This window comes from Excalfactoria chinensis, chromosome Z (genome assembly GCF_039878825.1).
Source record: "Excalfactoria chinensis isolate bCotChi1 chromosome Z, bCotChi1.hap2, whole genome shotgun sequence".
Taxonomy (NCBI): Eukaryota; Metazoa; Chordata; class Aves; order Galliformes; family Phasianidae; genus Excalfactoria; species Excalfactoria chinensis.
In genome coordinates, this window is record NC_092857.1 from 38785669 (window position 1) to 38811433 (window position 25765).

General features: G+C 43.9%; 1 protein-coding gene across 3 annotated transcripts in view; it reads right to left on the reverse strand.

Moving 5' to 3' along the window:
- Positions 1-18760, reverse strand: part of LOC140263718 (transducin-like enhancer protein 4) — a 108332-nt gene extending 89572 nt beyond the window's left edge. For 2 of the 3 annotated variants that reach the window (XM_072358821.1, XM_072358820.1), the window contains exons 1-4: positions 18571-18760; positions 18262-18359; positions 17598-17661; positions 16179-16223 (exon numbers count right to left, since the gene is read on the reverse strand). In XM_072358821.1, coding sequence (XP_072214922.1) covers positions 16179-16223; positions 17598-17661; positions 18262-18359; positions 18571-18615 — 252 coding nt within the window. In that variant the 5' untranslated portion in view covers positions 18616-18760. Of the gene's footprint in view, positions 1-16178; positions 16224-17597; positions 17662-18080; positions 18231-18261; positions 18360-18570 lie in introns of those variants that run through there. The other variant, XM_072358822.1, reaches the window with a different exon arrangement.
- Positions 18761-25765: the final 7005 nt, after the last annotated feature.

A 25765-nucleotide genomic window follows, 5' to 3' on the forward strand; every position in this document is an offset into this window, starting at 1 on the left:
TAAAAAGAACCACAACAACTTTTTTATTTTTTAAAATACAAATATCACTCCCAGATCCAATTTATTGTGAGTGAACCCAATGAATTCAACATAAAGGCAAATACTGGATCACTCCCTTAATTATCAATGCCACCTCTTGCCAGCTTGAGGCACACAGAGAACTGCAGTCTCAGACACCAAAAACCTCTGTGCCAAGACTCCTTGTGAGCACTCAACACCCTTCTCCTTTAAGTCAGAAAACAAGAACACAGTTAGAAGAACAAACCGCAGCACAGTGCTCTTGGCAAGCTGCATTTGCCTTGTGACAGATACTGAGACATCTCCCCGCGTGGGAAGGCTTCGTTTCACTTCCTCCACCATGCTGCAACCCCAATGTGCTCCCGTCAACCACAGAACAACCTCTCTACCTCCTGGGTTAGCACAGCAATCTGCTCCAGCTGCAAGTTTCAACTGGTCCTTGCAGCCACCTATGAGATCATATGGTAAACCAAGTCACCCATGCACAATCGCACAGTGAGCTCAAAATAATAAGTAAAAACTGGTGAAAATGAGCAGCGAGCGTACTAGCCTGGTAGTAGCCAGATAAAGTAACTAAACGTTGTGGTCAAAACTGTGAAAAAAACACACTCATAAAACATCGTATGCTTTTTCGGTTACAGCAGACAGCGTGACAGACAGCAAAACCACATTTCCATGCCTTTTTATTTTTATTCTTTTTTTTTTCTTTTTTTTTTTTTTTTTAATGGATCTGTGGCTTTTTGCCATGGAGTAATTCTATGGTTTACCAAAATGCAGTCTTTGGGCTTGTTAATTTCATATTTACTTAGCTAGGTCTGTAATCTCTCCACCCTTTTAATTAAAAAGGTTTCAGGCAAGTGTTCATATGAAAAATAGTCATTCGAATTCTAATATTTTTACCCACAAAAACTCAGAGGTTGTACCTATTTTGGTTTACGAGAGCCTGTTTTGCACAAACTATTATAATTATTCCCTTTCATAACAGTAGTTTCCCATGACAATTATAGACTTAGTTGTGCTATTCTGTTTGCATTAGAAATTTGCCAGAATACAAGAAAGGAAACCTTAAAATCACTGAACTACCCACAGTTTGTTTGCAAACCTGTTCATGAATAATCCCTGTCTGTTTTTCACAAAGACAATGGAAAAAGCCAGGGGGAGGAGGAAGGGAAATATGTTTGATGACTAGTGGATAGCTCAGACTGTGCTTTCTTTGTGTGAGCTTCAGTGAAGATAAAAGAATTAAGTTGGAAAATATTAACCTTTAATATAAAGGGAAGGCAGTTTAAAATGACTGATTTCTTTATTGAAAAAGTCACTTTTCACTACTGCAACATACCATGTTGCGTAGGCAAAGGCAAACGAAAGAGAAGTGAGAAAAACTTTTTTAACAGTCACCAACAAGGGCTGCATCAACTCTGCCACCACAGGTATAACCTCAGCTCATGACCACTAAACTGAGGGTGACTGAAACTACCTGCAGAACTACCCTTGCTGACCTCTGGGCTCTCAGGCTGCTATTAGAAGAACCTGAGCAAATCTGTTCAGATGTGGTTACAGAGCACCTGCAAGTACTTCAGTTGTACTTGTGGATAACACGTCCATATACCTTAAAGCACTCTATCTTACCACAGAACTTTTAAGCAGTGTTTTTAAAAAGGATGCCATTTTCATCCAGCGCAGTCCACAACTATACATCCACTGCAAAACCTCTCCAGATTTTATTTGATCTGTCTGTAAATCAGACTTCTTCCACCTATGCAGACCAAGCTACACTAGGAAGGAAGAGACCAGGTCCTGAACAGCTGCTTTGCATCCAAAATGAGCAGCTTTCTCAGTGAGAATAACTAGGAGAGGTAGTGGTAATGAGATGCTCATATAAAGCGTAAAACAGATCACTGTCTCTAAGTCCCTTTGCTTCAACAAGGTTGAAAAGCACAACGATGTTTCAGAGGAAAATATCAAACACTAACCCTATGCTGTACTGTAAATGGTCTTTTAACTAGTATTTCTCAAGTCCAACTTCCTTTTAGCCTCAGAACATTTATAGCTTCTCACACTTGTGGGGGTATTCACAAGCTGAGAAGTAAAGACTTGAGCAATGCCATGATCCTCACCGTTGCCTAATCTTCAACAACTCACAGTGCCATTAACTTCTTCCTATCTGCAACAAATAAATTTTAAAAAGCGCCTTTTACAGATTTATAGTCTGTAAAACAGCATATAGAAATTCCAACGAAGTTAAAAAGAGACTACCTCAGCCCACTAGTTCTGCCTGGAATGAAGAGGTGTGGAAGACTTCAACAAAACCTATATTTTCCTCATTTTTACAGTACCACTGCTTATAGCAGAGAAACAAGATCCCATTGTGCTGCAGCCACTGGCTACATAGCCGTAAGTCCCAACTCTGGCATTTTGTCTCAGGGGGCATGAGACACACATAAATAAGCTACAAGAAGGTTAAATTGTGTGTGTGTGTGTGTGTGTGTGTGTGTGTGTGTGTTGTTCTGTCCTTCCCCCCAAAAAAACCCTACCAAGTTAAACACACAGTATTATCCCATTTTTCAGGTGCAGAACAGAGACTGAAAAGACAGATTACCGGGGAACAAACCTCCTTAATACAAATTAAAGTACTGACTGCAGTACTGCCAAAAGGCACGTCACTGGAGCTTGCTAATTGCAGCTGTGATGGAAAAGACAGCAGAACTCACATGGGAGACAAAATTAGGACAAAACTGTCTTGGGAAACAGCAGCCTGCCCCAAGCATCTTACAGTCTAGAGAGATAAACAGAGGCACTTCTAAGTGACTCCCATGTAATAATATCTCACCTGCTGTTTCTTAACATATACTGGTCTCCAAAAGCTCCTCTGTGGTAAGTTACGCTCCAGGAAATACTATTATTTTCACTCCCAGACAGACAGTTGAGGCAGTGGAGGTCACAGGTGAAGTCTCAAGAAAGTAAGTAATGAGATTTTTAATAATGCCTAAACAGACAAGTTTCCTAATTCAAGCAGAACGTCAACAGATAAATGCTCAAGACTTCCAAGAATTCCTAAGAGCAAGATGACATATAACCACACCTGTAGATACATAAATGTACGTACGTATCTTAAAAAAAAAAAAAAAAAAGTCATCCCACATAAAAAGACTGGACTTAGACATCACAGTCCAACACTATGATCTTCCCCAACTCTCTTCCCCTCTCTGGGGGAGGATTTCAGACATGAAACATACAGGAGTGTCAGTCTCCAGCACTGAACTGAAGCTCCCCATTATGTACTTCTGAGTCCCCTTCCCAGACATGTTCAGAAGTGACTCTGGCATCCAGTTCACAGCCAAGCCTGTGCAAACACTTCCCCTCAAATCAGTGCTCCTCCACCCATGTCCCCAAGGGAGCTGAGAATCCCTGCCAGAATGATTCTCACATGAAACACAGCAGCAGTCACTTTTGTAAAAAAAAAAAAGAAAAAAAAAAAAAAAAAAAAAAAAAAAAGGGAGGAGGGAGGGTTGGTGAAGAGCGAAACTTTATGTAACAGCTTAGTGGTTAAAGAATTTAATCACAGCATTACATACATTAATTCTTTCTTTACTTTTTGTTCCCACCTCCTAGGAGCACACCCTACCTAATAGGCTTCTGTGAACTCTGGGAAGGAAATAATCCCTGTTCTTTAACCACAGATGAAAGTCCCCTTACCACATTCTGTTTCCAGCCACATACAGTGGTACACAGTAAGAACACCAGGGGCTAAAACACGCTGAAGGGTTTGGGTCAAGGGCTGAAACCCAAAATAACACCTTCCAGAACACTGCAGTCCTTACAGCTCCTCTCTTCTTTCAAATCTACTGAACCATTAAACAGCTCATCCAAAACAAACAGCTTTCTGCTGGATTCCCTAGTCTCTACATCCTCTCCTGAGACACAAGTCTCCTTAGTAGACAGTAAAGGAGCTGAAATAACATGAATTTAGGATGTCGCCTTGTTCAACTTTTTTTGTACTTTTTACTAATATTGATTGTTGTCATTATTATTGGACTCTTTTTTTGTTTGCTTAAGAAAAATATCCTGTGTTCAGGCTTTGAAGGAAAGTTTAGGTTCCATTCTCCTAAAGGCGATTCTGAGCTGACGCTACCCAGTGAGATCAGCATGTTGTGACAGCGCTACTCGAGGTGTCCCAGCCTTCAAGCAGTGCAAGATTTAACACACACCCACAACCTCAACATTACTCTGTGAGCTGCACTCAGTATGTGCTGGATCTCTTTGACTCCACAATAGATTGCTCGGCTCATCCCAAACACTGCAAGCTCCCTCCTACCCTTATCCGGTACATATACCCGGCTATACCCGGTGGTGCAAAGGCACCCACAGCAGTGCTCCACTGCCTTAGCAGACAGTGATCAAAAAGGATGGCCCGAGATCCCATAGGCAGCTTCTGACAGTGCAAACCTGAAACTTTCCCTCAGAACTTCACAATCCCGAGACCCTGGCAGCTGAATCACAGCTACCTGGGAGCTTTGTGCTTTGTGCCTTATTAACATTAAGAGGTATTTCCTCTATCTACAGACTTGCAACCTCTCCAGGTTAAAGATACTTCATGACCCTTAACACAGCACATACTTACAGCTCCATTTTTCCTTGAAAATACACGAATTAAGATTATTCCAGGATTCTTACCCACACACACACAAAAAAAAAATAAATAAAAAATTAACCCTTTAGAAGAAAGATAGACTTCCAGGTAGGAAACGGAGCTAAGTACATTGCATCCAAATACAGGATAAAATATCATGCCTTCTAAGTGTATGAAATTCGAAGTCTATTTGGTAAACATATATTTGGGAAAAAAAAAAATAAAATAGTTGCACACAGCAAGAAGCTGGACATCTGTTTATTCAAAGTAAAGTCTTACATACCAGAGATAGGGCTTGAAAATAGGTAATAATAAGTGATGCCACTTTGCACAGTAACTTGTAAACGTGTTTTTAAACTCCTCTTCGGCAAAACCCACAACCTCAGAAAAAAAAACAACAAAAACACCCCACATGTACACTCATGGGGACTCTTGGCTCTTCTCAGTTCTGTGGTGCTCTCTATCTACTATTTTATCTACAGTTGTTACCCTAAGTTAAATTAGGTTTTAAAAGAATCTCAGACACGAACACTTCCCCAGAAACTTCCAGAGTGCCACAGGCATAATACTGTAAGGCTTTTCTTATGGTGCCAACAAGGGACATATCATGCGCATTTTGGTGTCACCAGAATGCAGAGATAAACCAGGGAAAGCTGCGAGAGGCAAAGAGATAAATGCCTTCTACAGATGCACAGAAAACGATTTTCTCCTGTTACCCCCATCAAAGACACAATATTAGTTTTGCCCCACTTAACACCCATCTTCACTGACTGACTTAAACCAAGAATCTATCAGTGACTTTCAAATATACAGCAAAATACTCCAACATAAAAGTTCTCTGATGTTCAGAGGAGTCAGTACTCTTCCACAATTACTGCTCTATAGCAACAAATAGAAAGACCCTAAACAATTCCTGGATTTTATTTATTTATTTTGTTTAGTGGGACGCTAAGAGAAAAAGCACATGGTTCAATCACAGAAGCTAAGAACTAATGAGAGACACTGTAAATAAACAACCTGTTCACAGTGCAATAGCTTTCTGCAATTAGGACAGAAAGACGACTGGTTAAACCCATTTTAAGAACAAAGTATCAACTCTTTGGTAATATATTGATATAAACATACAGAGTTTAATTTATGCACAAAGCCTTCCCATCTTTCTTACCCTATTCACAATATGGGCTGATATTTTCAGAGGTGTCTACTTTGTACCAAGTCACATGAAATTACAAAGAGTAGACAGCAGTGGTGTTGTAGTTGACTCTTTCGCACACCAGCACAGTGCCATCTTTCAAAGGGGTTACTGTGAAGCTGGATGGATGTCATACAGGGTGAATGGTACTGCAGGGGAGTACAGGACGTGAGAAGAAAACATTAACTAATTTCCTCCAATCATTCTCTGTTCTTTGCCTCCTCATTCAAATGAAAGAGGTTTGGTCAGCATTGTCCATGCTGATTTTCTTCTCCAGATGCTATCACAGAACCAGCCCCCTCCATTTCCAAACTCTATCTCCAAATATAGTTAATATAGGAGCAGGCAGGAGAACAACTCCTGCCATCTCCAGTGTTTTCTTCTGGTGGTCCCTGAGGCATAAGGACAAAGAAAAACCCACCACAGCCAAGGCACTACTGGACCTCATTACAAAGCTGACATAGATTTGGAAGAAGTCCTCCTCCCTCAACAGCAAATATATATTTATTCAATATTCTGTTATTCTCTAGAGCCTCTCATCTAATAATGGAAGTTAGCAAATTAAATCTTACATCACTCCTGTCATGTAAATATCACCACCATTTCAGAGAGGGAGAAACGTTCAGAGATTTCCACAAAGGGATGCAGACTGCGAGTTCAGTCAGAGAAACCACAGCTGTTAATTTGTCACACACTTTCTATTAAACGGCCCCTTTCCCAGATCCAAGACAGTCAGGCCCAGAGGTACGCACTTAAAATTACCCACAGCAGGAAACGGAACACGTATCAGTGTTGGCTTTCCACTCTAGACACAAAGTAGAGCTTGAGCACTGAACTCACATCTCACCCTGCAGCTGCCGTGAAAACACAGCAGATCCTCATGCCCTTCCTGATGCCAAAACCACAGCATAACTTGGCTCATCTCTTGGAGTTAAATGGCCTCGCAGAGCCCACACTGGGTTCTCGGCTGCCTGGCAGCTAGCTGATAGTCCTCCAACCCCAGCAACATCTCACAGGTTAGATAGGAAGCCAGTCAGAGACACCACAGGGGCCTCTTGCAGAAACCCAGCCCTGCACAGCCCTTGGCAAGGCACCTTCCATAAAAACATGGATGAACACTAGAAAGTCCACATGTGACCCTTCCCCAGGCCATGAAGAGCTTCATGGCAGCTATTTTGATACATTTAGGTGAACCACTGTGACTTCAAAATTAATCAAAGAAACGTTTTAGCCATGAAATACAGCTGCAATTTCCTTACTCATCCCTGAGAAAGGAGAGAAATGGCAAAAAGTGGTTGCCCAAGATAAACGTTAAGATCATTCCCTTTTCTCCATGGTTTTAAAAGCTAAATTTTTAATTAAGTGTCAATTCACATGTTAGCTGGATATCTAAATAACATCCTTCTGGAAGTCCTGTAAGCTACCTGCCATCATAAGAAGCAAGCAACATTAAGTTCTGTCTCTGCTGTTGAGAAGCTAAGGGTAGCAAGAAAGAAAGTGAGTAACCAAAATGCTGCCATTCTTTCTAATAATGCATTTTAAACAAGGCCACCAAGTTAACAACACAAATGATGGCATCACCCACAGAGCCCCTGTGGAGAAGTACACACAAGAGGTCCCAAAGCTCTATGCACTACCCTGCAAGCTCCTTCCTGCTACCAAGGGAAAGCTGAGGCCATGCCATTGGAAAGAATGGGAAACTCCAGCTGTCTGTTCCCCTTTATATCCCACCAGCACCTCAGCTGAGCTTAGACCATATGTGTGGCCCTACTGTATCCTAACTTTGTGGTGTGGGGCCTGAACTCTGAAAATACATGAGGAAACAGGTTCTTTTGCTTTCAGATCCACCCCTCAAAAATATCAATATGTCCCCGTACACACAGCGATGTAAGTCCCTCTGATGTACCACCATCAGCTTTATCAAGCTCTCTGTACAGATGAGTGCACATCTATCATGGGCAGCTCCATCCCAAAGCCATCAGTGCTCCTTCTGAAGTACATCAGGACAAGGGACGCATGGTTTCTGCCTCTGCAAACTCCCCAAGCCATCAAGAGAAGCCAGGCACGTAAGTAAGCAGGAACAAATACAAGAGAAACTTACTGCATTTGAGATAGCAGAAAGAACAGCATTTTTAAAAACTAAATGCTTTCAGTGATCATCTACAACGTGCACTAAGCATACAACATGAGCCAAACAAAATTGACTGGCAGGACCTATTAGTATGCAGACTCTTTATAGCATGAAAGGGACAGATTTTGATTTTTGCTCAACTGTGAGATGCTCTGCTGAGGATTTAAAGCAAACATGAGAAAAAAGAAAAGCACACATTCTCACTGCCAATGTTCCACATCCCAAACATAATAGTGAGAGGTTTTTCCTCCTTTGAAGAAGTTGAATCTCATCCAGCAAATGACAGAAACCTCTGGCAGTATAAGATCCTGTGGAGAAATCATTTAAGCAGACCAAAAGAAGGAGGCCAAGTTAGAAGACCTCCACTCAAAACAACATCACGTCCTGTGATCCCTCTCCTTCAAACACTGATGGGGAAATCAACGTAAGTATGGTTGTGACATCATGGTATATAATACCAAATAAATAAATAAATAAATAAAATAAAAATTAAAAAGGAATTCTAAATTATGTATACATGTATCTTTTTTACTTTGCATTACTCTTCCTTAGTAGAGTACACTTTCAGGAATAAAAAAATTACGACAATAACCACAAGCTGCATCAGATGTCCAGCTCCATGTGTGTGGATATATTAGGAAGTTTTACTGTGATTATTAGGAAGTTTTACTTTTTACTAGCAAGAAATGATGATAGAAGAATACTGGAGAAAAAAAATTAAGAAACATGAGCCAAGTACAGTTTGGCAGCTTAAAATTAGAAGGGAAATAAAAGAACCCCAAATTTATTATTTATCTCATGATTAATTTTCAGCCAATCTTGTGATTTTCTGGGGATTGGCATGATTTAATATTTAGAGTTGGCAATAGCGCATACCATACAAATACATAACCATAAAGAGACCAATTCAAGTTTACTGTGGGGACTATAACTTTGACTGGCCTGACATCTGCACATTTAAACATCTCAGCCATAACATCACAGTGTTCAATGCCAGAACATTACGTACCTGTCATAGGCTAGTAAAAATCATTCTCTAAGTCTAAATCCTATCTACACAGGCAAGAAAGAACTACGTACAGTTCTAGTCACCATTTGTGATATATTTGTATTATACTCAAAAATACTAAAAAAGAAAGTTACAGGCACCTTTTCTTGACACAGTGCCAGCATGCCTCCCACTATGCTTAACTACTACATTTGTGCCACCACTGCGATAAAGAATATCAAGGAAAAAAAATCCATGTAAATACTACTTCAAAGAAACAGTGGAACATGTGAAATCATCATCTCGAATCAAGACAAAATCTGTAAAAATACACATACGAACAGAGACACCGACAGGTAATCTTAGAAATACCTCGTGTTTTTAAATATTTTAAATTAAGGATTACTTCCACATTCAAACCTTAGATTTATTTCACAGAATTGGATCTCTGGAGTATGGATAGGTGCAGCTCCAAGTACACTGTCACCTGTTACTTAATGCAAGCATCAGTTTATACTTCCGAGTTTTACATTATCATCTTTGCTCTGTTCCCCTTGTGCCTTGTGGGTAAATAGGTTTTCTGAAAATCAGTGGCAACAGATGTGCTCAATCTGCAGACAGCAGCAGAAGTGACTTCTGTAACAATTATAACTTCTCTGTTCAATAGCTGGCACACGTCTGTGATACACTTGGTGCTCTATCCTATTCTCACAAATTCCTGCAAATGGTAGGCTGCCTCCTCTCATAAATAAAATACGAGTATGGCCAAAGTGGTAACTCTCAATATAGATGGTGTTATGTGTAAAAATAAAAAAATTCTGTTCCTTCACATACACTATAATAGACCTGCGGGTATCCCCCTCATTGTACCCTGAAGAGAAAAAGCAGAATCTCTGCCCTGAGGAGCTTCCAGGCACGATTACTTCACATCCTTGAACCTTCACGTGAAAAGTTATTTATTTCAGTTGCAGAACCAAGCAGCCAAACATTTTCAAGCTAGATTTACAGTCGCCTCTGCAGCCTTAATTCTACTTTCCTAATGTCTATTTTGTGCAGTGAAAGAGGTCCTCTAGGAAAAGCGGTAATGAGATCAGTGAGTGTATAACCAAGACCCGCAGCATGTTGCAGACACACAATGGGGCAGGATCAAACTAACACACACACTGTAAAGCTTGGGCATCCTAGTACCCACACTTTGAAACCTCTCCGCTAATTAGTGTTTTTTTTTTTTCTCCGATGTTTAACAACCTCGGCACTCTTTTTTTTTTTTTACCCCTGAAAGGAAGGCAAATCTCATTGTACAGTATGCTACAAACGCAATTACACATGAAAAGGTGACATTGCTCCTCACTCCTCTAGCTCTAGCTGCTCAGCACAAGCCTCGCAGTGTAGCTGTGCCTGAAACTGCACTAGCTGCCCAGGAGCAAGATGCCACCCATCCTCCTCCTCCTCCGCAGCACCCTGCCTCTGTCCCTGCACTGGTGAAGACCAGGGGGCTTCCGCCACAACATCCCTGAATGCAAACAGTAAAGGTGACAGTTTCTTGAAAGGGAAACAAACAAACAAGAGGGCCACAGATTTCTGTCAGAATTTTTGTTATCACAAAACGTGAGACAACCCTACCCACAGGGTCCCCTTTGCCCCCCCCAGTAATTACAAGTGTGCCCATAAACTAGCAAACACAGCCAGAGAGGCAGCATTGCAGCAGTTAGCATCTTTCAAAGGCAGATAAATGCTTTTATGTTTAAGCAAATGTGAGTATAGCCATTTGCTAGGAAAAACAGAACATATGACTTAATTTTAAAGTTTGCTTGGCATGCTTTGTGCTACTTCCCATGTCTTGGCATCTGCTTGAATTTCCAAAACAAATGGGTGAAAATAACATTTTCCCTTCCTTATGAATGACAAAATGCAGACTCTCATACTAATATATATTATTCTGCAATTGAAAGGGGCAAGATTACTTCAACAGCACAGGGAAGCGCAAACAGCAAGCTGAGTAATTAACAGGCCCTCTCCGTGGAAAGGTTGTCCAACATCCGTGACAGGAAAAAAAACACCTAGTGTAAAAACTGAGCTTTTAATACCGAGCAGAAGGTTTCTGGTTTAACTGCAGAACAGCATGTTTTCTAAGTTTTCATAAGCTTGTAAGCTGTTCTACTGGCTTCAGTGGTTAAATAACCTAAAACTCGGACAAACAAGCCTCAGTAGTCAAACCTTTTCCATCAAAGTCACAAAATATTAAAAAAAATATTTTGTGACTTTGATGGAAAAGCCACCCGTTTTTCTCTTCCTCCTAATAGTCCTGGGTGAGCTGCAGTCTCCAAAATTCCACTTCTAATCTCTCTCATTTTGAAGTTTTCCAGTTCAGCTCTGATTATCCACCACCTGTATCTCTATTAAATCTTCCATACTGTTTGTAATAGAGAACAAATTCAGACAGTAAAATTTTAGCTGGCTTTCCAGCTATTCTTCAAATAGAAGACAAAGTACCTTCAGCTGCAGTCCGTGTTAGAAAACTAAGGTTTGCACACGTATGTGCACACACATCCACGCCAAGCTGCGCCCACTGCTAGTGAAACAAAGAGTGCTTTCCTGTTACACACACAGCACATACACAAACCAATTCCCTGTGATGTATGTGTTTTATGGCCACGAAGATGAAAAATGGTCAAAACTCAGCCCTAAATTAAACAAATTGATTCCCATCTTTACCCTTTTACCAAAATAATTTACTAAGGCTTAAGAAGCGAGCAGACTCAAGGCTGGGATGTCGTACAACCCATATATTAACTCAGTCGGCAATAAATCTCTCCTTACTCTCCAAGCTCCATACTATTTTCTTAAATAGCTCACTATAAAGCCCCAACCTAATTAAAAACAGCTTTCTCGGCAACAGTGGCCTTGATTTCACTTATTTACACATTAACTGCAGCATCCGTTTGGCCAATCCAGTCTATTCCCCATACCACGCAGGGCCTTTTATCTGCCCTGGACAGCATTTTCTCCAGCAGATGAAGTAGATGCCGATTGATTTGCTGTCGAGCATGGTAAATTAATAGCAACAAATTGCTGAGGGCCCCATCTCACTGCTCCACCATGCTTCGGCAGTTTTGCTTTATTTGCTCCATGATGGGCAGCAGTCAGGCCTCTTCAAGTCAATTTCTTCTTAACAACCTGCAATACTTTTCAATGGTGAAAATAGAGCCGTTCCTTGTAAGTCAGAAATCAATATCCTATTGCCCTTAGAAAATGCTAAACAAGCAGTATTGGCAATCCACTTGGTACTAGAGGGTATCAGATATAATGCAAATCCATACTGCTTCCCTCCTCATAGTTATTACAGTTTGCTAAAAGGTTCCTAATGCCATTTATCATCATTTACCATCGACTACTGCAGCTATGATTATGATATCCTATCAGCTAGTAGAGCCCTTTCATTTCTATCCAATTAATATTTTAGCAGCACTCAAATGGTTGTTGCCCAAGTCTTCTAATAAAATTTACATGGATTGAACTGAAGTGGTGTGGGGCTTTTTTTTTTCTTTTCGTTACTGTGATCTTAAGAAGTAATTTCATTTATTTTTTAACACACGGTTACTTAAGAGAGCTGAATTTTTCTTCAAAAATGCTGAAATCCAGCATTCCAGCACGTGAATTAGTTCAAAAGACAGAGGCCTGACCAAGAAAAGAGAGAATCAGCATTTACATATTGCCTCCTCTAAACACAGAATGGAAATAAGAAGAGAATGCCATATCCTGCTTATGCCTTCCATCAGTCTCATTCACAAATATCTGCTGTCTGGAGCCAAATACAGACACTTATTTTAAGCGATAATTACAATTCTCAATTAAAACCTTCAGAAAGCATGTTTGATTACAGCAATTTAAATAAACTGTTTACCATAACATTAAAACAGCCTAATTTCAGAAATTAAACCAAATGACCACCAACAAGTAGCAACACTGCATTTGGAACACAGCGCAGTATGTCAAGTATTCATTCATAAACCATTCACTGAGCCTCCAAAAAGGGGAAAAAAAAAAAAAAAGCAACTTTGCGGGAAATGGATTTCTTCAGATCACACTCACACATTCTCCTTTATTCTAACACTGAGATTTACAACCGCAGGTAAGCATCTGTTCATACTGCCATCCAAAATCCCCAACCTACTGTCTTTTTTTTGAGGGGAGGGGGCGGGGGAAGGAAAGAGTCTGTTTTGAAGCTCTATTGATCCTAGTAGAGAACATCAAAAATTGGCTTAATGTTTTAGGCTATAACACAACATGTCACAACACACCCCACACTTGTCTTTAAAACAAGAAATAAATAAATAAATAAAAAGATACAAATGACTAATTCTACCAGTCTAATGCTATTTACTCAGTTACCAAAATTTAAATTAATTATGTTCTCAAACATAATTGTTAAAAATTGGCAACATTATGCAGGCTTAATTAAGATTAAATCCAATTTACTAAATGTACTTTAATTGGTACTAATTACATTAGCTTTCCTTTCAGAATGACAAATTCCCCATAGGTTTCACTTTAATAGTCTTCTATCAAAATCAACACAGGATGACTGATGATGAGCATCACACGAGGGGTGGGAATGCAATGCTCTCCCCCTCCTCCCTCGCCCGGCATGCACACACACTATCGCCGCGCTCCACGTTTATCCTTTTATCAATTTGCTAAGTCACAGAGTCATGACTCCATCACAGCCATCATTTTCTGTTCCAGTGAAAAATTTCTCTAAAAATAAATACTCTGTGGCTGGGAGCAGCCAAGAAGAACAGAAGCTTTAACAGAAAAATACACAAAGGTTTCAAATATCAGGGCCACCAATTACTAGGGTACTTCCAAGGACTCCAGGGAGTCCTGCTCTTGAACCCTTTGAGACGCAAATCTAGTAAGTGAATAAGCCTAACCTGATCTCGAGAACTCGGCCCAATTACGCTGAAGGGCAACTTCACCGCATTATTGCCTGCTTTCCATTACAAGGGCATCCAGCAGTACATCTGGAAAAGAACCTAAGAGGAACCAAGGCTGTCTGCCCAGAAAAACAAATAAAGACAGATATGCCTCTGTGCTAAAGTGAAAAAAAAAAAAAAGAAAAGAAAAAAAAAAGAAAATATAATAAGTAGGTGGTTTGCAGGGCTGTCTGTATTTCATAATGTGATAAACTGCCCTCAGGATTTTTGGTATAATTGAATTTAGAAAGCTGAGGGGGGGAAAGAGGAATAGACGAAGGGGGGAAAAAAAAAAAGGAAAAAAAAAAAAGGAAAAAAAAAGTGAATCGCTCAATTTCAGGCGAGGAAAATTCAAAGATCTGTGAGGAAGAAAAGGGAATTTAAAGTGGAAAGCTAAAAAAAAAGATTCGCACACATCGAATGAAACAATCAACTCCCTGTATATACAAAATTGGGCGCCAACACCGCCATCACAAAGCAAAATGGGAAATATGTTGCAGTTGCTGTAGCAAGAGCAAAAAGGGAAAGAAAACACTGTGGGAAGAGGAGACACAGAACATACAAACGAGTATCAGATTTAGGAATGATAGCAAGTGAGTTTCTTAGCCACAGCTGATTTGAATCAACATCTGACAAAATATTTAAGTGTTTTGCATGAGAGTAGAATACTTGAACTACTAATTCAAACAGACTGAGCAGTACTGGAAAAAGGTGCTTAATTAAAATGTGGGTCCTTTGTCATCCTCATATTTAGCTGGAGCTTCGGATTTAAATTTTTTCAGAATATCATTGACATCTCCATTGCCATAATCATTCATCTCTGAAGTAAAGCATTTAGAAATTAAAAATTAAAATTGGTTTTAAGTGAGTTTCCCCTACATAAAACAAACTAATTACACATTTGCCTTGCAAGCCAGTACTGTCCCACACCATTTTGCACGGTTAGTTGAAGTCTACGTACAACTAATTGCTGTAAAAACAGAGCACCCAGAAATATAAACAAGTCAAACTGCAAGAGCTGCTTTCAAACCAAGCAAGAATACACCACGTAGGTGGCCTGTAGAGTCTCTGCACTGGGTGAATTGCTCTTGTGCATGACACCGCCTCTGCTTTTCAGACAAGACCCAGGAAGCTTAGCTGTTCAGTCACCCCACATCATCACCCAGCTCCAGCTGCAAGCCAGGCATTGCACCCACGCTCCACAAGTCCACACAGGGATTCCAAAGCTCTACAGCACCAGAGGCAAACCACTCCAAGGACAGCGAACGCTCTGCCTTCGTACTAGTCCGCCATCTAACCCAAATGACCTTGATCAGCACTGGTAGTACTGGGGTGCTAACGGGACACAAAATATAACAAACACGAAAAAACATCTGACTTCAGTTTGTTCTCAGTGAGATAAAGGAATCCTGTTTCCACAACCCAGCGAAGTTCGATGTTCGCTACCTTGAACAGGAACACACTTAAGCCAATTGTCAGATGATGTTTCTTATCCCATTCAACCATTTATTTCTGTTGTTCACCCTTCCCAGCAACACAGGTGAACTGCTCAACCGTTTGCTAAAATGAGTTGTCAGTATTAAACTCCACCATATTAAAAGTTCTCTCGCTGGAAAAGAGGTCAGATGTTTAATTCATTCTCCTCCAGAGAAGGTTAAAAACACACATTACTGAATAAGAAATTCTGATTTACACTGCCATGCTCCATACCAGTAATCTCCTGCTAATCTCAGCCTAAGTGCTAGACTTCAAGGCATAGAACCAAGCAAAATATCACCCTTCTGGAAAGCTCCTTTACCCTTTTGTGTTTGATGTGCTGAGACACTTGCTTTTTGACAAGGGTCCAGGTAGGCAACCTGAGGGAGACAGCAACATGGCTGCACATTGATTACGGCTGTAGCTCCAGCTTAAAACAGCCTCAGTTAACTGAGAATGAGCCCTTTCCATACCCAAACACACATTCCTCGACACCCAACATGCATTCACAATGCAGCTATCACTCCAAAAACATGGCCCCAGCAGCACAGGGCCAGGATGACTCAGGGCTGCACCCGCTTCTACCCCTGCACACACATGTTCCATACAGACAAACATGGGGGGCTCTGGGCCAGCAAGGAGCACAGAAAATTTCCTACACACTTCAGCATGCAATTAAGGCAACTCGCACATAACAGACATCTGGTTTAAGGCTGATGGGAGAAATTACGGTGAGCGTTCTTACACAAAGCAAAATATTTACCTACCTGTTTATGCATTTCTATGTTCAGCCCATACGACATCTCATAATACTAAGAAAGAAGAAAACGACTCTGTTAGACCTCACAGTTTTTAACAACCATTCCAAAATTTGCTCTGATTCAGACATTATCCATACAAAGACACAGACCCAAAAATGTTTACTAGCCAGGAGAGCTCCTGGAATTTGACAAGCATTTTACAGTTGCCCATTCTTTTTGCTTTATCTGTGTCACTTCTTGGCAAATCTACAAAGGATGGCCATAGTACAAGCAAAAAAAACAAAAAAAAAAACAAAAAAAAAGAAAAAAAATCACAAGAAGTAATCACAGCCAGAGTTACAGATTAAAAGCAGAAAAGCACATAGAAAACGCTCAAGATTTTATTCCCTACTACACATGAAAGATGCAAAAAAAAAAAAAAAAAAAAGCCTGAAGTGCCTGAAGCCAGACAGACGTATAAATCAGCTGCAACTCACAGAACGGTTATTCGATATTTTAAATTAAAAACACAAAAAAGCTATGACTGGATGGCAGGGATGAAAAGAAGGCAGGCGCACATCAGCCAGAGAGTCAGGCAGACGTGTGGCTCTGACATCCCCCATCACAGGGAGCAGGGTCAGCGTGCAGCTCAGTGCCACACCATCCCCAGGACTTAAGCAAATCAGGCATGAAAAAGACAAATGCAAGCCTTAACATATGCCTGCACTTCTGGTTAAGAATTTTTCAAGGTTATTTACTCTTTTTTATGGATACTGGGGTGTTATTTGTCAGGCACGCAGAGAAAGCAGCTAATCCTTTGTAGATGTATAAGGTAGTGGGCAGCGCAGGCTCCTCGGAGCCACCACAATCCATCATGCAATTATGTGCAGGGAGACATTTTCCTGCGCGCCTCACTTGGCCACGCAGCCCACACAGCCCTTGAAGAAACCCCTTGCGCTCAGAGCCCCGCCATTCCCAGCTCAGCAGAGCAATGCACAGCAGCACAGGAACAACGGCTCTCCTAAGGAAGGAGGCTTTGGGGCCACAGACACACCTGCACAATTCTGAACACAGTACATAAGAAAAACAAAAAAACAAAACAAAACAAAAAAGCATTACCCCAGAGCACTTATGACAGCAGGGGAAAACCATCAGGAAAAACCACATCGTCTCCATAAGCACTGCTGGAGTTGCAAGGGACGTGCCAGCATGCTGAGGACACATCCCCCGCTGCTCAGGACATTAAGCGGCACATTTTGCATAGAGCACGGCTGCTGCAAACAAGTTACAAACCCTGAACTAAGATCTGGCAATGGGAACACGGAAGCAGCCCTACAGCAGCAGCACTCGCTGTCATCTTCCCTGCTCGCCTCCAGCAACCTGAGTGCATCTCGGTCTCAGCAGACCGCACTCACAGACGCTCTATCTGCTCTGCAGCTCACTTACCATGACATAATGCCGTTGCATCTCTGTCTTCTCGCTGGCCAGCTTCTCACATTCTAGCTTTAAACTGTGCAAGACACAAGAAAAGCATGGGTGCATCGTCACGGCAACCAATACCCCCCAACACTCGAGGTCCCCCCTTCCCAGCACTCCACCACGTGCAGACAGAGGTGCGTCCCGGCTCCTGCCCGGGGCTCCGTGGGGAGATGCATTTTTCCTCTTTCTGGAGGGACTGTGGAACACCCTCCTCACTCCCGGACCACTGTTCTCGGACGAAAAGCAGAGAGCTGGACGGCAGACTACAGCACACTGTCTGACACCTACGGCACTAAGCCCGAGGAGCCACAGAACAAACCAGCGGTTGGTTTTGGGAAGTTTTTGTTTCCACGAGTTTTAGAAAAACCTCCCGCTTCACTCAGAGCAAACGCACATTCGCGTTCAGAGGACACAAAAGTTGTTGCGCTTCCGTCGGGGGCTTTACGTTACCGGTGCCAGAAAGGCAGCGAGCTGCAGCGGGGCAGCGCGGGGCACGGGCAACTCCGGTGCACAGCTTGAGGGGGCAGGGCCCGGCAGCCCCCCGCCCCCCCCTCGCCCACCCGAGCAGGCACACACGAGGGACAGCAGCGGTAGCACGGCCTCCCCCGGGGCAGGCGCCGGGCAGCGTTACCTGTGGTACTGCGCCTGCAGGAACTGGAACTCCTCCTTAATCCGATCGCAGGACTCGGAGATGGTGAATTTAAAGGGCTGCGCTGGCTGGTGCGGAGCCTGCAAGCAAGCGACACGGTCGTTCCGCCGCCCCTCGGTCGCTCCGCGCCCCCCGCCCCGCGCACCCCGACACGGCCTCGAGGGTTTGGGGCGAGCGGGGGTTGCCGGCCGGAGGGACCCCGGGAGGGCCGCGCGGGGCAGCAACTCGGGGCGGCGGCGGCGGACAACAATAAGAAAATGGCTCCAACTCGGCGGGCCGCGCCGCACTCACCGGGTGCCGGGTCTGCGGGTACATCTTGCTCAGGTCGCGGATCATCCACGCCGCTTCGGGGGGCGCTGGCGGCCGCGCTCAGGGCTCAGCGCTGGGGCGCGGCGACAGGAAGGGGCGCCCCGGTCCCGCCGCCCCGGGGCTGGCGGGGCACCCCGGGCGGCAGCGGTAGCGAGGCGCGGCAGCGGCGTCCCCGGGGCCCGGGGGCCGCTGCCACATCCCCCGGGGGCGGGCGGCGCCGAGCGGCTCTCCCCGAGCACCGCCGCTTCGAGCGCTCCGGCGGGAGAGGAGGAGCACGAAGAGGAGGAGAAGGAGGAGGGCAGGGAGAGCCCCTGGGCCGGGGGCGCTGCGCCGAAGGTCCCCGTCCGCAGTTCTCCGCCTCCCGCAAACTTTTAGGGCCGGCGGCGGGGCAGCGGCGCCGGGCGGGGCGGAGCGGTGCGGCGCTGCCGCGGGGCCGAAGCGCGGGGGCCGCTCCTGCCCGCTACCGAATCGCGGGGCTCCGCTCGAGTGGGTCGCTCAAAAACAACATAAAAAATATATATTAAAAAAAAAAAAAAGATTTAAAAAAAGAGAAAAAATTAAAAAATTAAAAAGAGGGAGAGAGAGGACGAAGACGGTACGGTCCGCGCTGTTTTATTTGTATTTTGCTTTCTCGTTCTCCTCCGCCTGTCCGAACTCCGGGAAGCGGCAGCAGCGGGTACGGAGCGCCGGGCGGCGCGGCCCTGCGCGGCCCGCCCTGCCCAGCCCAGCCCTGCCCAACCCTGCCCTGCGCCCGGCGCCGCCGCTCCTCGCCGCTCCCACCGCACGCTCTGCCGAGGTGACTCCTTTGACCAAATTTAGCAGCGCCTCGTCATTAACATTCTGATACATATTCACAGCGGCCGGAAGGCCGCCGCCCGCGGGGCACCCTGGGAGCCGTAGTCCTCCCGGGAGGCGGCCTCCCCGCCCTTCGCGCGCGCGCCTCCGCCCGGCGGACTTCCCCTCCCGTCGGGCACCGCGGCGCTCCCCGCCCTCCTCGCGCGCCCCTCTGCTCGTTCTGCCCACGAAGGGCGTCGGCGGCGACCAATCAGCGTCGGCCTGGCGTTAATCGCCGTTCTGTATTAATGCCCATCATTTCGCCGCTGACAAATGAGCACAGCGGCACGGAGAGGGAGGGCGGGCGGGGGGAGGGGGGCGGGGGGGAGAGGGTGGTCCCCACGTGGGAGCCTGACGTCTCGCGGGCCCGCGACCAATCAGGCGGCCGCCCGGGCCTCGACTCTTCTGTTTCCCCGCCGCCCGAGGCGGAGCTTGGAGATCTCCGCCGTTCCGTAGCGCCGGCGTTCGAACAGGGGAAACATTTGTTCAGCTGTCAATCAAAGTAACGTGGGCTGCTGTCGGCTGCCGCGCTGCTGCTCCCGCCGCGTCCTGCGCGCGGGGTGGCGGCGCGGCGGGAGCGGGGGGGGGGTGGGGGCGGGGAGGGCCGGCCCTGCCCCCCGCCCAGCCCGACGGCGGCCGCCTGACCGTGCCCGCCGAGCCCCGCGCTAACGAGGGGCAGCGGCGCCTGAGGGCGGTGAGGGCGACCCCCGGCGGGCGGGCGGCACGCACCGATCGCGGCGCTGCTGGATCCGCGGAGCCCCCGCGCCGGGGTGAGGAGGGCGGCGTTGCCCTCCCGCGTGCTGGGGTCGGTGTTGGTGCGGCCGCCTCGGGCGGTGCGGGCCTGGGGTCGGCCTCTGCCCCGCGTTCGGCGAGGTACCGCGCGGGCTGCTGTCGGGTGCCGTGGTCTCGCCTCACGCGCAACTCGCCGCCTTCTTGTTTTTCTCTTGTAGCCCGCAACGTGGCCGCGGCAGGCGGAGATGTGTCATGTTTGTAGTTGCCGAATATGACATAATTTAAGGTTTCTTCCGGCTGGCTGTATTTAAGGGACAGAATCTGCTCTTGGAAGTGGCTCCGGTGAAAGGATGTTATTCTCAGCCGCTTGCAAGAGTGAGGCTTAAAGATCTGACCTTTACGCGATACATTCTGAAGATACGTTGGCATTCAAAGGGGGCATTTTCTGTCAGTATCCAGCGGGTGAAGGACTGCTGGATCCAAGGGCCAGGGTTTTGCAGGTACAATAAGAGTATCTGTAAAATACCCGTGGGAAGGACCGCATCTTGATCTGACGAGCTGCTCGGCCATAGCCTCGTTGCCTTCAGTGGGCTGCAGGCCTCAGGAAACGCACCCCTGCAGCCGCCCATCGCATCTCAGCGCTCAGGGACAGGGGAGCCTAATTTCCCAGAGAACAACAATTCTGCGCCGGGTGGTGCTGTGTCCTAAAAGGACCTCTTGGCAGTTTCTCTTCCAAGCCCCGTTGCAGACAGTACCATGCACTGATGCACATGCGAGCGTTAGGCTCGGAGTTTTTCCCTGTCTGCACCTGTCATGCTCCAATTTGCCTTCGAGCAGTTTGTATTCCTGATGAGCAGGAGTTTAAACCTGCATGCAAAATAGATGCAGTTTAGTCACGTCGTTCTTGATGCCTGTATTCCAAATCTGTAGTCTCAAAACTTTCACTCAGCGATTAATGCTCTAATAGCGGTAGCTATTACACATAGCTACCTTTTCTCTAGCAGAATCTTGTTTGCACCCCCGGTGCTCTGGCTGAGGCCTGTAGCTGTGGAGCAGCTCAAGGTCTTGATGAAACATTCCATGATGGTTCTATCTTGCTCACCTGATCTCTGAAGTCTGGTCCAGTGCTCAGCGCTGCCGGGTGCTGGAGCAGAGTGAGAGTGGTGACAGCACCTGTCCACCTGTCGGGGGTGGTGATGGCATCCATCTTGCACCAGGGTTCAGGAGGTGCAGGACAGAAACTCATCTTTCTGTTTTGAGGTAGAGCTTGTAACCAGGCTCTGCTTCCAATGTGATGCTTCCTAACTAACCGCTGAGTGTTTTGTGGCAGGTGATTCTGAGGCCATTTCTGTCTAAAATAAAGTAAGTCATTGAGGAAATGCACCAAAATATGTCCTTCTCACATTTTGTTTTTCCATGACTAAAAATACGCACAGCATCATTAAGCATTTAAATACTCCCTTCTTCATTGTCACAGATTTCATTTCCACCGGAGCATTCATATTTGCAGGGATCTTAATCAGTGTTCCAGTGGGTTTTAGGTCTCTAAATATCTTATGAGGATACAGAGGTAAAACACCCGCCTGATTGTGAAAAGAACGCTTCGTATATATCTAAACCTCCCAGCACCAAGAAATACTTTAAAAAGCTTGGTCGTGAGCGTTGTTCACTAGTCAGTGCAGCTCTTTCATCTCCTCTGAAATGGAGGATGTTCATGTGCGACAGGATCAGGTCTTGGCTTTCAGAAGTATTGACTGAACAGTCTACAAATGCTCGAAAGCTTCACAAAAACAGAACAGTTATGGGGCTTTGCGGGGCTGTGTGCACCTCTGGAAACACAGTGAGCAGATTCAGCATGTCATTTTCGGATCAGATCCTCAAGATGGCAAAGAACTAGTCCAGTTATAAAATAAACACTCTGTCTGAAGAAACTGAATTCTGAAAATAACAGCAGGGTTTTTTGTTCTTTTAGCCCTGTCTTAGATTTGCTGGTCTGAAGGAAAAGGTATTCAAGACCTTAGCAGACAAACGTATGCAGCTTTTCTGACAAAGCAGTCCCTTTTCTTTTGGAGGGCGCTTTGCCAGTGATGTTCAGATAAGCTTCAGCACTGTTCACTCTCGCTTGCCCATTAGTCTTCAGTGAATTTATGTCACTCGAGGAAGGGCAGAGCTAGATTTGCTCAGCTCTAGCAAAATATGTATGGGCATGCTTAACTCTTTATGGAGCATGTCACTGTGGGGTTTTGCACAGCTCTGCAACGTTCTGGCAAGATCCACAAAACTCAGAACTTTAAGAGAAAATGCTTGCCAATTTTAAGTGACGTGAATTAAGATGGGAATGTCAGTGTCATTCTATTTTCCTGTCTTTTGTCACTTCTGACACAGCCTTGATGGATCTTTAAATATAGGTGGTTTTGTATTTAAAGTTCCCTGTTTTTTCCTTCTTTTATTAAAAAGGGGGGGAAAGAAATCTTTTATGGTAGGTTATATAACCTGTACTATTATTTAGCAAGTAGGGAAAGAAGCTTTTAAATGTTTTACACATCTTGCTAAAGATTTCTCATAAGTGAATCAACTGCAAGAAATATTTAGGCAGCTTTATAGGCACAGTAAGTGTGTTGAGTTTTAACCGATGTAAAAAAAAACCCCTCATGAAATATTGCATGCAAGCTTAGGGTTGCAGAATATCTCATCCACTGTTTTTCTGCTATGAACTGGTTATTTCAGTCCTATTAATTCGGAACTGATCTACTTTTATTTAAAGTCTAAGGTCTAAAGTGAACAGAACAGAGTCTATACATGTTTATGGGTATATTACAGGATAGATAAGATGTTCTATTTTTCAGCTAAGATTTTCTAACCTGCTCTTAGACTCTGGTGATCTTTGTATCGCTGAGCTTTAATACTAAGACTTAACGGTGCCAGAGAACTTTTGATAACAGGTCCAACTGTGAGGCCATTTTTTTTTTTACATAACTCTACAGATTTCCTGTTTGGAATGACTGCAGCTGAAGTACCTGGTACTGCAACTTATTGCAGTTTATTTCAGGACTGAGTTAGTAGGTCACTGTGCTTTGCCAGCTGTGTTCTCACAAATAGACATGCGCGCATACACACACATTCACAAAAATAAAGGTGTTGAACTCTTTGATAAATCAGTCAGTTCAAAATGCCTTGTACTAATTCCTTCATTAGTGTATTTAACTGCAGTCTGTAACAAACATTCAAAAAGATAAATGCGGGAGAATTTCTGTTGAACTGGCACTAAGTTCTCTTTTCTTAAAACTTTAAACTATGGTGTTAAGCCAGGTTTTAGTATTAGAAGAATGTGACAGCATGGCACCTGTTTTGCATTCTTCTGTTTTACAAGTGCTATCAAGTGACCTTGTCTCAGTATGTTTTTAAAACAATCACTGCGGACAACTTTCTAAATTAGTTGTTAGCGACCTTGGGGGCATGTTGTCGTTAATAAGCAAATTGAAAGAATTTATGATACTGTGTGTAATATGATGATTTATACAACAATTTATATGCAGCCTTCTCGCAATAATAATGATAACAATAATAATAATATGAAATCTGTCGAACAGTACTTGTGTGTTCCAAACTGCTTTTTAATGAAGTCTTTACATTCTTCTTCAACACAGACAAAATCCCACTTAAGTTATTTTTCACAAACATTGGTATTTTGGATTCCTGGTATTACTTTGTTTTGGTTTTTGTTTTTTTTTTTCTGCAGACTTGCTTGTTCCATTTCGTGCAAGATTCGTGCGGTGACACAATTCAGCTCACAAGAAACTCACTTGGGATGTGTCAGGAAAAGCTCTGTTAGAGTCCACAGAAGTTTTATCTGCAGGAAAGACAGCGTTTAGAGCCCATCATATACTGGATTTGCGGACTTAGGCAGTGCAGAATGGTTAAGGCAGATCCTTGAAATTAAAGTAGTTTTTCCTGGATGATGTTCCCTTTCTCAATGAAGTGTGTGAACAAGCAGTAAGGATTTTATTATTGTTTTCCTGTGGCAAAGCCATGGCAAATTCTTTAGGAAGCAAACTCACTGTACTCATAGAACTCCTGCAAAGTCCTGTCCATCACTAAGTTTCAATTGCACCTTATTAGCGAGGTGAGTGCTGCCTATTCAACCCTTGCTTTCTGTAAGGCAATGGCTTAGACTTAGTACCTACCCACAATATTTGAGCCTCCACGAGGCTGTGTACTTCTAACTTATATCAACATTCTTCTAACTAAGTAAAAGTTACAACCCTGCCAAGAATGTAACAGTATTTATTGGTGTATTTTATTTACGGAACCCTTGTTAATTTCAGTAATGTAAAGTCCATCGGTTCCTTCTCAGCATTCAATACAAATTTTTCTGTTTCCAAATAATTAGTTGTATGTTTCACTAGTAAATAGGTGAGCTAAGCTAAGTGACAAAATCACAGTTAAAATGAGGAAGAAGTCACCCATTCAAATGACAGAACCTCACATGCATTCACCCTCAACATAAGAACAAAATTATCCATCCCAGAAGTGATGACTTCCTAAAAAATCCCATGGCTTGCCATCTTCTCTAACCATGTTTCAGTGCTTAATAGAACATTAGGATTCTGCTAACAGTATTGTAAGATAGGGAGAGTGAACTTAGCATGCTTTCTTGCTACCCAAGATGCGCTCCATGGTCTTGCAGGTAAAGTTCCTCCAACCCTCACAACACCATTGATAAAAGCCACTTTCAGCCTCTGATACATATTAAGTACTGAATGAATGTAATTCTTTGAGTCCTTAACTCAAGATTTCTTAGGTGTAATGAATGCTTTTCTGCATCTCTTCAAAACATTAGCTTTTAAAAAGTACATACTGTATTGAAAAGGGTTTTTTCACACAATGTCGATAAAAGAGAAAGTACCACTGCTTGGAAATAAACATTGTGAAATTATCTCAAACCACATGTCTTGTAACACAAGAAAACTGTATTAACCAGTTGAATTTTATAAGTGAAAGATGCATTAAGTAATGTAAGGAGAGCCGTACTGAAAGACATCAAAACTAAAAGTAATACGTGAAAATGAACATAATATTCATTTAGAATATAATGTAGACTGCTCTGAAGGTAATGCCTCCTATTTCTTTCCCTGGAATCTAGAGCGGTTACAAAAAGCATAACAACAATATTTGATAGAGCAATTTCTTGGCCTTAAAATGCTGCTTTTAAACACTGTCACCACCATTAGCTATGTGTTTTTGCCAGCCATGAACAAGACCCTGAACGCTGCTCTTGTAAAAATCTGCACCCATGAGGTGATCCACTGTTGCAGTCACCACTGTTGAAATGCACCACCCACCACCTCACTGTGCTCACAGACACTTTGTTTGATCCCTGGAAACGTTCAGCAAGCGTCCATGAATCTCAGTGGGTGCCATTTTTTCTGCATGGAGGAATTCAGTGACACACCTTTGCTTCATCTGCACCTCCATGTCAGATGTCATTCTGTCAGACTGCCCCTCTGCTGTCATCTGTCATAATGCAACCAAATGTAATGGAATATTGGTAGGAAGTGTCACCCTCTGCTGCCATACCAACATCTGCCTCTGATGACATCTGATGACATCT